The 18,372-nt window shown below is 43.8% G+C and overlaps 1 protein-coding gene across 2 annotated transcripts in view; it reads right to left on the reverse strand.

Moving 5' to 3' along the window:
• Positions 1 to 18,372, reverse strand: part of tecpr2 (tectonin beta-propeller repeat containing 2) — a 95,465-nt gene that overhangs the window by 17,818 nt on the left and 59,275 nt on the right. For both annotated transcript variants that reach the window (XM_023799070.2, XM_023799071.2), the window contains 4 exons: positions 3,145 to 3,286; positions 1,776 to 2,016; positions 487 to 576; positions 182 to 415 (listed from right to left, as the gene is read on the reverse strand). In XM_023799070.2, the coding sequence (XP_023654838.2) occupies positions 182 to 415; positions 487 to 576; positions 1,776 to 2,016; positions 3,145 to 3,286 (707 nt within the window). The remainder of the gene's footprint in view (positions 1 to 181; positions 416 to 486; positions 577 to 1,775; positions 2,017 to 3,144; positions 3,287 to 18,372) is intronic.

The following is an 18,372-nucleotide window of genomic DNA, read 5'->3' on the forward strand; positions in this document are numbered from 1 at the left end:
GTGCTACAATGTTATCCACAAAGCCACTATGCTATGATGTTTAAACAAAAATGTCTAACCCACAGATACAAATTTCAGTGGGGGTAGAGACCTGTTCAAAATCATGTCAACGTTTTTTACATTATCTCATCTCTTCTTCATGCTGGAAACCAGAAAATATATGGAGAAAAACCCCACTCACCAAGCTGACTAAGGTCAAGCAACGTCCAATACATGCCAGTGGGGCAGCTTGTAGACAGGGTCCGGATGTGAATTCTGCCATAAATGTCTATGCCCCACAAAGCATCATGACACGCAGAGAGTTGCAACATCTCCATCTCAGTGGGCAGTTGTACAGTAGAGGGGCGCAGCTGAATATCCCGGTCCCACATACACAATAGGTCCTTCCTATTCTGCCCCAGCCACAGAAAATTCCCTGTAGGAGTATGAAAGCTGTAAGACAGTGTCACCAGCTACTCATGACAAGTATATTCAGAATTTGCCTACCTTCTTTTGTTGAAGAAGCTGAGGCCAAAACAAAGGCCCACTTGGTAGTTGAAGCTGTTCCTCTTGGGAGCACACTTTTCCAGAAAGTCCCTGAGAAATGAAACAGAGATGGTACACCTCATTATTTGTCACAACAGAAACTATAAAGGAAATTAACCCCCTTCTCTTTCTTAGCATGTATAACTTTGGGGGTACTTATTTCATACTTTAGACTGAATTAAAATTTGGTAGTTTTGTTTACAACTTGTTTTTCCAAAATACAAGCAACACTAAATTAACAAAAGTAATATTGTCAAAAATTGCTTTTCAGACAAACATTCATTGAAATGTTGATGATTATGAGTTGTACTGGATATGAATGAAAACATAATTATACACGGGTATTGACATACAGTAACTGGTAAGCAAGTACGCATTCACCTTTAAAAGCGATATATGCGGCAATCGATTGTTGTAACAGCGTGAATGCGTACGTATTTTATGTGCATTTGCGCCGATATGACAAGAAATTATCATGCATTTTAACCTTTATATGTTAATTTGTACTTCATTTGCGGGTTAGAGGTTAAAATGCACAATAATTTCTTGTTATATTGGAGCAAATGCACATAAAATACGTACGCATTCATGCTGCTACAACAATCGATTGCGTACTTGTCAATCCCTGATTGTACACCTTAAAACACATGTACAGTAAAATCCAGTTGTAACGGACTTCAAAGGACCTGGCAAAACAGTCCGTTATATCCAAAGTCCATTATATCCAGAGTTTGTGTATGCACAGAACACAGCTACAGGACACCATTTACTCATGCCACACCCCAGCAGACACACTTGTGGTATAGATTATTAAATTGTACATGTAGTAATCCAACTTTACCTGACCAGATGCATGACTATTAATAATCCCGACTATGAATCTGTGCTGGATATCACCGCCTTGTAGGCCGAGCCTGCATGTCCGTTATAGCCGAACAAGACTACAGCTAAAAGCGGCCCTGGGGGCCAAATTGTTTGTCTGTTATAACCAAAATTCTGTTATATGTGAGTACGCTATATCCGATGCTTTTTCTGCACGTTCTTAATTAGGCACACGGCCAGGACCAGCGGACCTCGTCCGTTGTAGACGATATTCTGTTATAAGCGAGTCCACTATAATAGGATTTTACTGTACTATAATTTATAATACAAATAAGTTAAATTAAAAGATAAAGTAGAAGCACTGAAAATGTTATTCATCCTGATATTAAATTGCATTTATGAAATGGTAAATTAATTAATGTCCTTACCAATGAGATTTCCTCTGGCCACATGAAGGTCATTCCTGCTAGAGGCAATCCATATTCCACTGCTGCTGGCACTGACCAAATTAAGCTGGCACTGGGGTTGCTGGGACCAGAATGCCACCCGCAGGCGGTCTGCAACTTTCTCCACAGGTGCCTTAGTGGCTGTGGCTACACTGTGAGTTGCTTGGATCAATGTCTGCAATAGGCTGCTCTGGTCAAATACAACATAATCTGTGATGCTAACCTAAAAGAAATAAAGCCAAATGATACAGTTGAAATACAAACCCTAAGTAAATGGTTGAACTGTTACAGTGTTACAATGGTAAGAGATAAGTAAAATCCATGGCCTGGAAGAAAAAGCCACTGTGATATGAAACTGAAATGCAAACATGACTTAAATATCCATTATGCACTCTGATCACCTTTCAGTGATTAACATGGCAGCTGCAGCTTTCAGTTTCACCCTCAGCTGCACTCAGCTGTGTAGTTCCAGTTTTGGGCTGATTTGGGGTCAATTATGAGGAAGATATTCAAGTGTGGATTTTCATCCATTTAATATTTTTGTGAAGTGGTAAAAGGATCCTTTTGAAGATCAAATATAGTAGAGTAATAATAATAAGAGAAAGAGTTATCTTGCGCGCAATGATAAGCCTCATATTTAATTAATTCTCCGCTTTGCTTTTGCAATGGTTCAATTTTGCAATTTGTCTTAAAATTTCATCAGGTGCATGACTACAAAGGATGAGAAAATCTGTCAAATACTTTTTCAGTTATCATGCTAATGAAATCAATTGCCTGAAGATATATAAATGTCTTTAAAATACTGTAAGAGTTGCTGTCTTCACCAGATTAATGCCTTCTATAGCTCTTGTTTCCATTCTTTGCTGTCACACAGTGCCACCGCCTCATCTGTGAGGCATTTTGACTGAAAATGGATTCAGGTGTAGATCTATACCCATATAATGTTTCTGAAGCAGTAGTATGATCCACTTTTTGACTTATCACATTCACAAGGTGGAATGTCATCTGCTTTCACCCTTCCCATTGCTAAGCAGTGTTCCTTCAATTTTGTCTCTGCAAAGCCAGTAAATGATCTGTCAAGAACTTTTTGAGTTATCCAGGCTACTCCTAACAGGATCAAGTAACAAAACTAGCAATCCATCTCAGAAGTTAAGCAGTTCCAGTTCAATACCCATATAATGCCTTTGCAAAGTTTGCAAAAGATCCATCCAATGGTTTCTGAATTATCATCTTAACAAGCAAAGCATTGGTGACGGTGGACCAGTCCCAAACCCATATGTATTCCCCAGATTCATTTCAGAAACTTGTGACACAGCAGTCAAAAAATGCTTGGATATCTCTGCACCCTTACCTGCCACCAGTGTTCATCTGATCCTTTGGGTTTTTTTGTAGAAATCCCAGTCCTAAACCACAAGTCTCCCTTGGTATCCAAGGCCCAAAGGGTCTGCTGATGTCCCAAGGAAATGCATACTGGTTCTAGACCCTGTCTCTCACTATGGGTGCATGCAAAGAGAGAAGAGAGAATAAGATACTAAATAATCTGTGGAAGAGTAAATCGTTCACAATGTTATGTGGAAGGTGGAAAAACAAAAAGACAATGAATCCTATCAATGATTAAGGACTTTGTCATTAACAAAGAGGGCCAAGGTATTGGGAAAAGAAACTTCAACGATTCAAAAAATTGAGAACCAGGGCAACACTGGGTTTTTGCAGCTCTAGTCACAATACAATTTTATATTCTCCAACATTTCATTCTAAAAGAATTGTCAATTTTCTTGGAATATTACATTAGGTCAAATTCCTAGTCTGTTCTTTTCACATTCACCCTGTTTCAGCTAAAATCCAGGCTGTGGCTGATTTTGTAGTTCCTACTACAAAAAGAGAACTCCGTAGGTGTTGGGTTGAAATTGTATATATATTATCACTCACGTGTATTCTGAAGAATGCATAACTGTATATATTATCACTCACGTGTATTCTGAAGAATGCATAACTTGTTCCATGTAGCAACTGTGTAAATGCTTAACAGTAATTTTCCACCACGTGCAGCAGACGAGCCCACCTCTGACACGTTCTGTTGTTCCTGTTTCCACTCCCATATTCCCATTGCTTCCATCCCATTCCAAATGTTGTTCACACCCACAATGTAACCTGATCAGTATGTTTACCTTATAGTATAAATAAACCCTGTCGAGGAGCCACACCCTTGTAGCTCACACTGTGGTGTAGTTACCCTTGCAGCAAGTAAAACAGCGCGTGTCTCATACTCTGTAGGCCGGCAGCCAGGGGGGGCTGATCACTCTCCCCGGCATAAATCTTGGTCCCTCGAGCCGGATTCACAAACCAGTGATCCGTGCGGATCGGGAATCCTGAGGACATCACCGGGGCGCCGAGAGGAGCGACACCGAAGTCTGTACAGCCACTCATCTAGGACGGGTCGAGAAAGTCCTGGAACGTGAATTCGTGACCAGGCCGGTGGTTAGAACTGCGCTCGACGACTGGTGATGCCTGACGGACCCCGATCGTCGTGACTGACCCCCAGAGGTGAGACGTTTGGTTATACACTCACCTAAAGGATTATTAGGAAGACTTGTTCAAGTTCTCATTAATGCAATTATCTAATCAACCAATCACATGGCAGTTGCTTCAATGCATTTAGGGGTGTGGTCCTGTTCAAGACAATCTCCTGAACTCCAAACTGAATGTCAGAATGGGAAAGAAAGGTGATTTAAGCAATTTTGAGCGTGGCATGGTTGTTGGTGCCAGACGGGCCGGTCTGAGTATTTCACAATCTGCTCAGTTACTGGGATTTTCACGCACAACCATTTCTAGGGTTTACAAAGAATGGTGTGCAAAGGGAAAAACATCCAGTATGCGGCAGTCCTGTGGAGGAAAATGCCTTGTTGATGCTAGAGGTCAGAGGAGAATGGGCCGACTGATTCAAGCTGATAGAAGAGCAACTTTGACTGAAATAACCACTCGTTACAACCGAGGTATGCAGCAAAGCATTTGTGAAGCCACAACACGCACAACCTTGAGGCGGATGGGCTACAACAGCAGAAAACCCCACCGGGTACCACTCATCTCCACGACAAATAGGAAAAAGAGGCTACAATTTGCACGAGCTCACCAAAATTGGACAGTTGAAGACTGGAAAAATGTTGCCTGGTCTGATGAGTCTCGATTTCTGTTGAGACATTCAAATGGTAGAGTCAGAATTTGGCGTAAACAGAATGAGAACATGGATCCATCATGCCTTGTTACCACTGTGCAGGCTGGTGGTGGTGGTGTAATGGTGTGGGGGATGTTTTCTTGGCACACTTTAGGCCCCTTAGTGCCAATTGGGCATCGTTTAAATGCCACGGCCTACCTGAGCATTGTTTCTGACCATGTCCATCCCTTTATGACCACCATGTACCCATCCTCTGATGGCTACTTCCAGCAGGATAATGCACCATGTCACAAAGCTCGAATCATTTCAAATTGGTTTCTTGAACATGACAATGAGTTCACTGTACTAAAATGGCCCCCACAGTCACCAGATCTCAACCCAATAGAGCATCTTTGGGATGTGGTGGAACGGGAGCTTCGTGCCCTGGATGTGCATCCCACAAATCTCCATCAATTGTAAGATGCTATCCTATCAATATGGGCCAACATTTCTAAAGAATGCTTTCAGCACCTTGTTGAATCAATGCCACGTAGAATTAAGGCAGTTCTGAAGGCGAAAGGGGGTCAAACACCATATTAGTATGGTGTTCCTAATAATCCTTTAGGTGAGTGTATTTCGCCGTAAGGAAATAGTCTATGACAGTCAAAGACGTACTGGTGATTGGGAGATCAAGGACGGGTTCCTCCCCTGAAAACTGACACCGCTGCACAGATAGTGTGCAGTAGAAGGCCGTGTTAGTGTCCTCTCCCTAATCTCGTGCCAGAGAATTTCTGCTCAGGACCCTTGTAGTAATAACAATAGACAAGTAAAAGGATCGGGAAGGGGCAAAGTAAACAGCCATCCTTAGAGGGAGATGAAAAGTTTATGGAAGGATATATAGGAGGAGCAGGGACTATAAGTAATCAAAGGTGGAGAAGAAAGCACGGGTTTGGAGGAAGCCTCCGTACGACAGACCTTCTCAAGCTACAGAGCGATTTAAAACTAGAAATGCTGCGCACTAAGAATAGCAGAAAGTTGGACAGACGGAAGAAGGAGTACAGGCTGTCAGAAAAATGGTTGGAACAAAGTAAATTAAGAGACGCAACTAGACAGGAAAAGAAAGGAAAAAGGAAAGAAAAACTTGCAGCCGTAGCACTAGTCACTCCTGATGAGGAAAGTGCAGCAAAGACCCCACATAGACAGGAAACACCTACCGCTCCTCCGCTGTCGCAGCTGATACCGGAGGTAGTATCAAAAACCAAGCCGACAGCAGCGCCTAAAGCGCCAACACCCCGTTCTGCTCCAGTAGCGCCATTGGCACCAGAATCTCCTTTCCATCCAATGATGACCCGAAGCAAGGATCTTTCACTGTATCCAGTGAAAGACTTAGAGTCATGCAAAACTAAATTCCACCCCAGTAGCGAAGATGGGGCATCAACCCTAGAGTTCCAATGCCCCATGGTGGAAGTCGCGAATCCTGATAGGGGGCAGGACGGAACAGGTCCCGAAACAATGTTAGTGTACAGACCCTGGACAGCAGAGGATAGGTCAGCTGCTTTAAAAGGGATTCCCCCTGTTGAGGAAGGTATAGGAGAATTTTGGGAAGCGGTGTTAGAATTTCAAGGCAGCTTCCACCTAAATGGGAGAGAAATGTTCCAGTGCCTGAGGCAACTGTTTAATCACAAATGGGGCAGAGTTGCAGGAGATTTCACAGGGCATGCGCATGACGGAACACCTCTTCCGCATGATTCAACCGCCCTGAGACACAGCCTAAGGCAGCTAGAGGAAAGAGTCAGAGAAAGAATTTTAAGGAAAGCAGATTACGGTAAAATCTCACAATGCAGACAGAAAGAAGGGGAAGAGCCAGAAGACTTCCTGGACAGATTGAGACCAGTTTTCAGAAGCAATTCAGGCATTCCCCCAGATAGTGATGAGGCCGGAGTATACCAACAACAATTAAAAAGGGCATTCCTTGTTGGCCTAAGCCCTGAACTTAAACGGTATATAAATAAACATTGGGTCCATCAGAATACAGGCTCAGTGCAGCAAGCTATAGAGTATGCCCAGCACGCACAAAAGGCACAAAAACAAAAGGGAGAAGCGACCTTCGCAGCCTCTGGCGATACAATCGCAGTAGTCTATTCAAGCCCCCAGGGCAGGGGCGGTTACAGAGGCCGAGGAGGTAGAGGTAGAGGTCGAGGACGAGGTGGTAGGCCAGAAAACTCGCCTCAGTATGATAACAACTGCTGGAAGTGTGGAAAACCAGGTCATATAGCTAGGCAGTGTAGAACTAAGCGCGTAAATAACCCACACTCGACAGAAAATGATCAGCGGCTGTGACGCCGAGCTGAGAAACCGCAGGCACCATCTCCTCCACCCCCGCTAGGGCCCCCACTAGATAGAGAGGAGGAGGAGGTTGACCTTCAAGCGGTGTGCCAGCTGATAGCGCTTAAACAGCCTGCAGAACTGCCTCGGCGGCAGTTTATTATAAATGGAAAGACATATGATTGTTTATGTGACACGGGAGCCTGTAGAACAGTATTAACTACAATTCCGCCAAAAGCAACGTTCTCTACCTCAACAGTATATGTGAGAACGGCCGGAGGGCAATCTGAGACCCATCAATTAACTAATCCCATAACGGTAAGAGATGAAGAGACAGGGACAGAGTGTGAGGTCCAAGTTCTGGTGAGCCCGTCATGCCCAGTAAATTTACTAGGAAGAGACCTTATGGTTCAGATGGGCATAAGCATTGTTGCCACGACCACAGGCATGAAAGCAATAATAGACAGGCATGCTCTAGTAGTCCATGGGTCGTCAGTTCCGGAGTATTACTGGTCTCTAGACCTAGGCCAAACACCACAAGCTCGGGAATTGCTAAGGAAAATTAGAGTAAAGCAGGGAGCAGATAAGGTCCAATTTATGCCCGACGATGGCCTTCATGTGACCATGTGGTACAAACCCACACTTGGCCCCGACTACCGATATGATCGGCAGTTTCACGCTATGGGACCACCCCAGGTCACATTGCAGTATCTGTATGTTAATCCCACGACTGGCTACGCTGCAGCCTCAGTGTTATTGGGTCCTAAACAACAAAATTTATTTAGGGAAAAGGTGCCCCATGTGTCGTTATCAAAGCCACCCCAGGGTAGATGGCAAGATCTCAGGTATTTCGTGGAAGATGCCTCTCACAGATCTGCATATTATCAGCCAGACCCAAATTCAGATTGGAAACATGATAGAAGCACAGGGGTTTGGAGGTTCCCCCTCGGATGGAGAATTACAGTCACACCTGTGACACATTTAGACGAACCTGAATGACAAGATCTATTATCAGCCAAGGCAATGGAGGACCCAGAACTGGGCCACATCCCTGAGGGATTGTGGTCCAATTCCCCTACGAATGTAGGATTGATTAAAGGGTTCCCTCCTTACAAAGTGACCCTGAGATCAGATTACCGGCCAGTGGTATGTCAGTACCCATTAAAGCCTGAGGCTGAACAAGGCATAGCCCCAGTGGTGCAGGACATGCTGGCATCGGGGATACTGAGAGGGGCGCCAGAGTCCACGTGTAACACCCCTATTTTCCCAGTGCAAAAAGCGAATACGGGTAAATGGAGAATGGTGCAGGATCTGAGACTAATCAATGACATCGTGCAACATGCAGCACCAGATGTCCCAAACCCCCATCTCCTACTCAATTCATTGACACCAGACAAAAAATATTTTTCGGTAGTGGATCTGAGCAATGCGTTCTTCTCAGTACCCCTACATCCAGAGTCACAACATTTGTTTGGTTTTACCTATAGGGGACAAAAGTATACATATACCAGACTCCCACAAGGGTTCTCAGAAAGTCCACATGTGTACACCATGGCCCTCAGGCACTCAATGAGCACATGTCCCACGCCAGCCCATAGTCAGGTGTTACTATACGTGCCAGGGTCGGCCTCCCGCTGTGGTCCTTCCGTGCCCCTTCCCCGTTTGACCAGCAGGTGGTCCTGGTCATCCCGTCCATACGTCAGTCCTTGTTTCTCCCCTGTCACTTGTCTGGTCTCGTTGCTCAATGTATTTAGCATGTGCTGTCTGTTTGCCCCTCGGTCCTGAGTTCCCTCTTGTCTTGTGTTCGAATCCCGCCTTCTCTGTTTTTTGTATTTAGCTCCCTGGTTCTTTTCCGTTGTGCTTGTTAAACCCTGGTGTCTGATTTAGTAATCGGTTTTGGTTTTGTTTCTTGTTCCCCTGCCTGTGTTATTCCTATGTACTTCCCTAGTGTTGATTATATGCATTCTTGGTTAGTTCTTAGTTTCCCTGATTGTTAGTTTCTGTGAGTTAATTGGTTTCACCTGTGTCCTGTTTCCCTAGTCTTTGTTAATCAGCCTCACCTGCCCTGTGTTAGTCATTACCCCTGTAGTATATTAGTTCCTGCCTTTGTTCTGTTCCCCGGCTGGTTCATCGCGTTGTGTCTGGACAATTGTCTCTGAGGTCTACCCTCGTCTATGGTTTGTCTAAGTCATCTATGCCCTTGTCTAGTCTTGTCTCTGGTTTTCCCTTGATTGTAGTTTACCTTAGTGTTGTGCTAGTTAGTTTTCTTTGTGTGTTTTAGTCTAGTAAATTCCTCCCTGTTTTAGTTTTGACCCCTCGTGGTCTTTTTGGTTTTCTTGTGTTTTTGTTGTCTTTGTTGAATAAACCCCTCTATTGTTCCTGGAGCCGCAAGTGGGTCGTCCGCCCCTTATTTGTGCATCATGCCCCGTTCCCGTTCCCATGCCCGAGATGCCCGCAACCATGACAATACGTGGACGACTGATAGCCTCAGACACAGAACAACACTGTAAAGAAGCTACACTAGCAGTATTAAGGCATCTGTATGAAACCGGGCATAAGGCATCAAAACAGAAATTACAATACTGCCGGACTGAAGTAGTGTATCTAGGACATAGACTCTCCCAGTATGGTAGTTCACTGCTAGAATCCAGAAAAAAGGCAATCCAGGAAGCACCCAAACCACACACGAAGCAACAGATGATGTCCTTTTTAGGACTCTGCAACTACTGCAGGGCATGGCTCCCAGATTATGCAGCCTTGGTCCAACCCTTACAATCCCTAATATACGGGAAAGACATGGCCCTAAGGGACAAAATTGAGTGGACCAGAGAAGGGGAAGCAGCATTCACAAACCTTAAACTAATGCTGCAACTAACACCACATTGGCTCTGCCAGACTACAAACGGCCCTTCACCCTATGTGTTGACGTGAGTCAAGGCTACATGAAAGCCGTATTGACACAGCCTTTCGGGTCTAAAGACAGACCATTGGCATTTTACTCCAAACACTTAGATGCGGTTGCAGCAGGTTTCCCCCAATGCCTACAGGCCTGTGCAGCAGCAGCCGAAGCTGTAAAAATGTCAGCAGAATTAGTGTTATGTCACCCACTCACTTTGAAAGTTCCACACTCAGTTTCATTGATACTGTTACAGACACCACTCCCCTTCCTGACACATGCTAGACACCTCACTCTAGTTTCACTTCTACTTTCACAACCAAATATCACATTGCAGAGATGTGGCCCTTTGAACCCGAGTACCCTCCTCCCATCAGCTATGGATGGGGAATCACACTCATGCAAAGCCACAGTAGAGGAACAAACAAAACCAAGACATGATATTTCTCAAACGCCACTATCCAACTCAGTAACTGTATTTGTTGATGGTTCGGCGTCAAAAGACAGTACAGGGAGAAATAAGGTTGGCTATGCTGTAATTTTGACTGATAAAGTACTTGAAGCTAATGCACTTCCCCCGACATGTTCAGCCCAAGCGGCAGAATTGTATGCTGTCATCAGAGCATGTGAATTGTACAAAGACAGGTCATTGACGATATACACTGACAGCCAATATGTGTTTGGAGCGGTTCACCATCACTCCAAAGTATGGAAGAACAGGGGATTTAAAACATCGCAGGGCACCTCCCTAGCACACACAAACATGTTATTACGATTATTTGATGCCGTACAGCTACCATCTGCTCTTGCACTATGTAAATGTAGAGCCCACCAAACTGACACCACCTTAGCTACAGTAGGAAATAGTTTCGCAGATGCAACAGCAAAGGCAGCAGCACAGAAACAACCTACATTGAAAATGACGGATCTCCTACTGATTGACGCAGATATACTATGTGATTCTCAAAAACATGCGCCGCTCTCAGAAGTAAAAGCCTGGCTCAATAGAGGAGCAATCCAGATTAATGATATCTACCACATCGACGATAAGCCCGCACTTCCAAAACATTTATACAAAACAGCGGCATTGGTGAGCCACGGGAATACCCATGTCTCAACAGGAGGGATGGTACATATAATACATCAACATTTCTATACTATAAATTTTTCTGATTATGCAAAACACTTTTGTAGATCATGCCTCATCTGTTGTAACCATAATTCCCAGGGCAGACCAAAGAGAGGGCAGTTTCCGGTAGCAGAACACCCGTTTCAAATCATTCACATGGACTTTATAGAGCTGTCATGGTCACAGGGAAAAAAGTACTGTTTGGTAATAATTGATACATTCTCGAAGTGGGTCGAAATATACCCAGTAAAACACTGTGATGCGATAATGGTGGCAAAATGTTATTTCCCTACATATGGCATTCCCCAAACCATCAGATCGGATAACGGTACCCATTTTGTAAATCAAACAATGGACCTGTGCTCACAAGCGCTAGGATTTAAACTAAAGAATCATTGCGCATACCATCCTCAGAGTGCAGGATTAGTGGAAAGAACCAACGGTACCATAAAAACTAGGCTAAGAAAAACAGTGGAAGAGACAGGGAGGCCATGGCCGGAATGCTTATCTCTGGTAAAATTGTGGATGAGAATCACGCCAACCCCAGCAGGTCTTACGCCATTCGAAATAGTGCATGGTAGGCCTTTTCCCCTAGCTACAGAGATGAGTGACATAACAAAGGTGCACAGGGAAACAACACTTGCAGATTGGATGAGCAAACTACTGCGCACTCAAGAATTACAAAGACCCAGTAGTCTGCCAGTAAATTCTGCTTCTGTATTACAGGACAACCTCAAACCAGGAGATTGGGTTCTCGTCAAAGTCCTCCTTCGGAAGGACTGGAGCTCTCCCAGGTGGGACGGGCCGTATCAAGTGCTCCTCACGACCCCGACAGCCGTGAAGATAGCGGAGCGGCCATCGTGGATTCACAGGAGTCACTGCAAGCTCATTAAACCCCTACAGGAGCCAGTACAACCGACGGAGTAGCAGTGGAAGTCCGCTACAAAGGCGCGGTAACCAATAGGGTGCCGATGTCTCAACCCGGTGAAGAAACCAACTGATCTGCACTCACTTTTAGAATGGCTCACTGTAAGCGGTTCCTTGTGAAATGGTTTCTGGTCCCCCTGACTGTAGTCGGCAGAGTGCTCTTGTGGACGAGGTCGGCATCGGATAACACTCGCCGCGCCCCCAGGTGGACGCACGATGGCTCCCACTTGAGACCTCTTACAACTAACCACTCACATCCCTATATGCAGAATTATTGGTATCGCTACGTACACGACACAGTTACGAAGTCCAATGTTTCCAACTGTTACATATGCTCACATATGCCCATACATGCGGAAGGTCCCACAATATTTGCACGCCCATCTTCATTTCAAACCATACCTTGTATCAACCAGTTCTGTTTCAGGTTCCACTCGCAGACGACGTTCTACCACGCCAGCCCTACGGCCACATGACAGCGTGTGGGGAACTGATGTGCCCCCAGAGTTCAAACATTTGTCCACAGACCAGAAGGTTTTATTATCACTGTTCCCCTGGGTCGGGGTAGCAAAGAACACTTTACGCCTGGAAACCATTGAGTATTGCTTAGGACTATTCAAATTTCTTGTAATAATGGTTATCACATGTTTGATTTTTCTTTGTGTTCTTTCCATTTGCATTATACCATGTTGTAAAGCTGTGATTAGCAGAATGGTTGTTAATTCTTTTGTTGTAGCATACACTGCCCTGAGCCAACAAGAGTTCCTCGCTGACGAAGAACATGATGACACCGTTGTTTAGTGATGCTGCCCACAGAAAATGTTTAGACAGGATGTGGATGGCGGATGTCGAATACACGGTTCATGATAAACAGGAGGGACTGTTGGGTTGAAATTGTATATATATTATCACTCACGTGTATTCTGAAGAATGCATAACTGTATATATTATCACTCACGTGTATTCTGAAGAATGCATAACTTGTTCCATGTAGCAACTGTATAAATGCTTAACAGTAATTTTCCACCACGTGCAGCAGACGAGCCCACCTCTGACACGTTCTGTTGTTCCTGTTTCCACTCCCATATTCCCATTGCTTCCATCCCATTCCAAATGTTGTTCACTCCCACAATGTAACCTGATCAGTATGTTTACCTTATAGTATAAATAAACCCTGTGGAGGAGCCACACCCTTGTAGCTCACACTGTGGTGTGGTTACCCTTGCAGCAAGTAAAACAGCGCGTGTCTCATACTCTGTGGGCTGGCAGCCGGGGGGGGGGGGGGCTGATCACTCTCCCCGACAGTAGGTTTTTGGGGATGGCTGGATACTATCGCGGGTTTTGTAGAAATTTCTCTAATGTGGTTTTACCCCTTACGAACTTGCTTGGTGAATCTCGCACTTTTGAGTGGACTAAGGATTGCTTTTGATGGTGTTAAAGCTATTCTGTGTAGTGCCCCTGTTCTTTCAGCTCCCGATTTTCAATGCCCATTCAAGCTGGAAGTAGATGCCAGTGCCACTGGAGCCGGTGCTGTGCTCCTACAAGAGAATAGTGGTGGCATAGACCACCCTATTTCGTACTTCTCAAAGAAGTTCTTAAAACATCAGAAGAATTACAGCACCATCGAGAAGGAGACATTGGCTTTGTTGCTTGCACTGCAGTATTTTGAGGTGTATGTGGGCTCTACCTCGCTTCTTGTCTTGGTTTTTACGGATCATAATCCATTAACGTTTTTATCCCGAATGAGTAATGCCAATCAACGCATCATGCGATGGTCACTGTATCTCCAGGGATTTAATTTGGAGATAAGATATAAGCGAGGCACCGATAATGTTTTGGCGGATGCGTTATCTCGCGCCGCGAAGATGTCTGAACTGAGCCAGTTTGCATAGGATGCTGTAATTTGGTGGTGGGGGTGTTACGTCTTGCATGATTTGGGACGAGTTGTGGGGGTGCTCTGGGCTCATTGCCTGTGTTCTTTTTTTTTTCTTTCCCTTCGAACAGGCAGACGCGTCGGGACCAGATTGGGGGATCGATGGCCCCGCCTGTCGTCCCGGGTGTTCCGGTTGGCCGTCCAGCGGGCGCGGTGCTTTTAAAAGCGAGCCCAGCTTGCTGGATGGAGAAGTCTTGGAGCCCTGCAGCCTTTGTTTTTTTTTGTTGCCCGTAGTTGTCGGTTGTCTGGTTGTTGCTACGACCCGTGATGCTGCTCGCTTTGTTAACCGAGTTCTTCGGGTGAATAAAATCATTAGAAGCATAAACAGACCGGGGAGATTGGGCATGTTTTGTTCGGTTAGTTGTTGGCGTGACATGACCCTTTTGTCACTTGCCCTGACCCTAGACAGGGACGTGACACCACATACTGAACCCTCATCACCCTCACGGACGATGACAAAACAGTGGCACAAAATGTGGTGAAAACTCTAAAGCCAATGTATACAGCCACACTATGCCTGAAGAAGGTCCCCACCCTGTCTCACTGTACCTTCTGCAGGGTCAGCTATTAGAGGAGATGTGTGGGACTGCCAAGGACTCTGCATTAATAAAGAAGCTCAAATCAGCGGTACATGAAAACTTAATGATGAGGTATGCTCTGTTTTTATTCACTTAATATTTAATTATATTCAGACTTGGTATAATAAAAAAATCAGCTTCTGATACAGGTTGTTTAATTGAAGGTGTGTGATTTGTGTCACGCACGCCGACCGGAGAAACAGAAGCAGGGTGGCGAGGAAGCAGGGAATGAGGGATTTATTGTAAGAACACAAAAGGCAAGCCACAAGACTGAGGTGAAACTTCAATGACCGGACTGGGGAAAACATACCTAATGCAGACTTAAATACAGGTGGATGAAAGATAATCAGAAACAGCTGGTGAACACAGGGAATCCACACGGGGTTAATGAGGGGGCGTGGCACACAGAAGGAGCGGACGATCGGGGCAGGACAATTTGGGTTAAATGTTGAATGTTCCCATGTGAATTTATAGATATGCAGACTTCAAGAAGAAACTATGTAGAATCATCTCTAGAGCCTCATTTGAAGACACTGCCTTTCTTTCCTAATAAGGACTGTAAGGTCACCTTTTCAAGACATATAACTGAAATTGCTAGTTTGGATTAAGTGTATGCAGTTGATGTAAGCAGACTTTTAGGAATAATTATTATCTCAATATGAATGATTTTTTAAAATGTTGTTTGTTACGATTCAGTCAGATGCCTGAGCTGACTTGAGATAAGTAATTTGCATTATCTCTTAGCAGCAGTGTTTGAATGTTCTTCTGTTGGAAAGCAGGAGAACAACTGCATTAGTTCTCATGAAGCTGATGTCATCACTCCATCAAAATAGTTAAAAGTGTCCTGTGCAGCTGCTTACAGGTGCCACTGTAGGGACCTATGAAGAACAGTCCAGATACTGGGAAGAGAAACCTGTTCCACTCTCAGAAAATCCACTGAATTGGTGGAGATCACATGAGGTGCTATATCCCCCTTCAGTGTCATGTAACAAAGTCCTGCTTTTGCACCCCTGGAAATAACATGCCTCCTGAGAGGGCTTTTTCTACAGTAGGATATATGATTATGGCACAACGAAGTTGTCTCACACCTGAACATGCTGACCAGCTTCTTTTTTGCATAAAAATCTTCCACTGTCTATAAAATTGTCAGACTTATGTGAATGTGTTTTGTTTCAAAGACTATTCAGACATTTTTCTCATTTTCAGTAAGCTATGTCCTGAAAAAAGTGTATTTAATGATTAAGATCTGAAGAAAAAAACACCTAACCAAAACCATTTCTAGTTAATTGTTTTACATTTTGAACATTATGATTACTATAATATACTACAGTAGAACCCTGGAGTTCATCGGTAATTCGAATCCGACAAACACAGAATCTTTTTTTCCCATAAGAAATAACAGAAAACAGATTCATCCGTTTTTCGACACCCCCTAACCTTGCCTTTTTATACAAAAACATTACACTGATTGTCACGCCCAGCTCCGTCCGATCCTCGTGTGTGCCACACCCACCTCGTTACCTCATGTTAATTCCTGATTGTATTCACCTGTTGCCTGTTCTGTTCAGCATATCCAGTGTATTTAGTCCGTGTCTGAGTCAGTCAAAATTCAATAGAAAAGCACCATCCCAATAAGGGTTGAGCAGCGCGAGCGATTAATCTGTTTAATGACTATGCAATGTCCACATTTCCGCGAAATCGAAAAGGAAGCAAAAGCAGCTGACATTGGATAGGTTCCTTGTTAAAGTCGCACAAAAAGAAAAAGATTCCAGTGAGCCAACAGATAGCAGTGATTCCGTTAGTTATAGTGAAAGTCGTCCCACAAAATAACCCACCTTTTCTTCTCTATTGTAATTGTAATAGCTTTATTGTTATTGACAATGTACAACGAAATTTGCAGTGCATCGTGAATAATAAATATTTAATTCTTAAATTAAAAATTACTAAAATAAATACCTAAAAATACTCTCACTTCCACACATGCACCCACTCACTCGCACACATCACCTTAATAAACAAAAACACAACAACAGCACTATTACACAAAGCCCCCATCTCCCTCACACCATCCACGATTCTTTTCCAAGGTAAAGTGCAGGTTAATTTGTTTTATGTATTTTTACTTTATATTTTGTATTAATCATTTTTATATGAATATTTTCGGGTTGTGGAATGAATCATCTGATTTTCCATTATTTCTAATGGGAAAATTTGCTTTGATATACGAGTGCTTTGGATTACAAGCACGTTTGTAGAATGAATTATGCTCGCAAACCAAGGTACCACTGTATATCTCAATATTTTTCCCATAAAGTAATAACAAAAATACAGTACCAAGTGAGAGCCAAATGTCCCCAATTTCACATAGGCACTTTTATTAACAGACAACTGTACATGAACATGAAAAAATGGCTCAAAAATAAACAACCAACATGGCATATATTATTTTACCAACCAGGGGCCTGTTTCACAAAGCAGGATTACTTGCTTAGCCAGATAACTTGCCAGATTTAAGGTAGTCTGGGCTAAATGTAAGTTGATGAAAATAAGGTCTGTTTAGCCCAGACTACCTTAAATCTGGCAAGTTATCTGGCTAAGCAAGTAATCCTGCTTCGTGAAACAGGCCCCAGCTCCTCTTTGCTAGCTTGTCTTGTGTCTGTCTCCATGTTGTTGCTACATGCAGGACTTGTGAGTGAGGGGGAGGGGTGGGTTGTGTTCAAAGAGGGAGAGGGGCAAGGCAGGGCACAGTTGTGCGAGAGACAGGCAGGGAGAGGAGAAATAGGCAAACTGGCAGCTCTATGAGTTTAATTTTAAAGCAGCATAAACTATATCAATATAAACAATATAATCTTGTCCTATATCTCCTATGAAAATATATATAAATTGAGTTCTGAACTTTTGAATCGATATTAACATGCATGTGATAGCTTAAGTGTTAAGTAACAAAGTGTTTTCAGAACTGCAACCTATTTTATTTGTTTGTATGATGTACACTCACCTAAAGGATTATTAGGAACACCATACTAATATGGTGTTTGACCCCCTTTCTACGGTGGCCGAGAGAGCTCAACGCGCTGCAACTTCAGAAAACACATGCAAACAGAAAAAAACCACAACAAATTAAAAAACGTCTCCATCAGTTTGACAACACAGGCGCTGCAAATACGGAAACGCGCTGCAAACACAAAAAACGCGCTGCAAACACAACGCGCTGAGCTGTGCCCAGAGGTAATATGAACAAATAATCAGCTCCCAGATGGATTCGTCACTTTTTGAGGTCCCCCTGAAACATTTCCGTTGTGGTCCCTGCTATTTGCAGCGCGTTTTTTGTGTTTGCATCGCGTTTTTTGTGTTTGCAGCGCGTTCGTGTGTTTGCAGCGCGTTTCCATATTTGCAGCGCCTATGTTGTCAAACTGATGGAGACGTTTTTTAATTTGTTGTGGTTTTTTATGTTTGCATGTGTTTTCTGAAGTTGCAGCATGGTTTTTTTCTGTTTGCATGTGTTTCCTGAAGTTGCAGCGCGTTGAGCTCTCTCGGCCACCGTACCTTTCGCCTCCAGAACTGCCTTAATTCTACGTGGCATTGATTCAACAAGGTGCTGAAAGCATTCTTTAGAAATGTTGGCCCATATTGATAGGAT

This window comes from Paramormyrops kingsleyae, chromosome 14 (assembly GCF_048594095.1).
Source record: "Paramormyrops kingsleyae isolate MSU_618 chromosome 14, PKINGS_0.4, whole genome shotgun sequence".
Taxonomy (NCBI): Eukaryota; Metazoa; Chordata; class Actinopteri; order Osteoglossiformes; family Mormyridae; genus Paramormyrops; species Paramormyrops kingsleyae.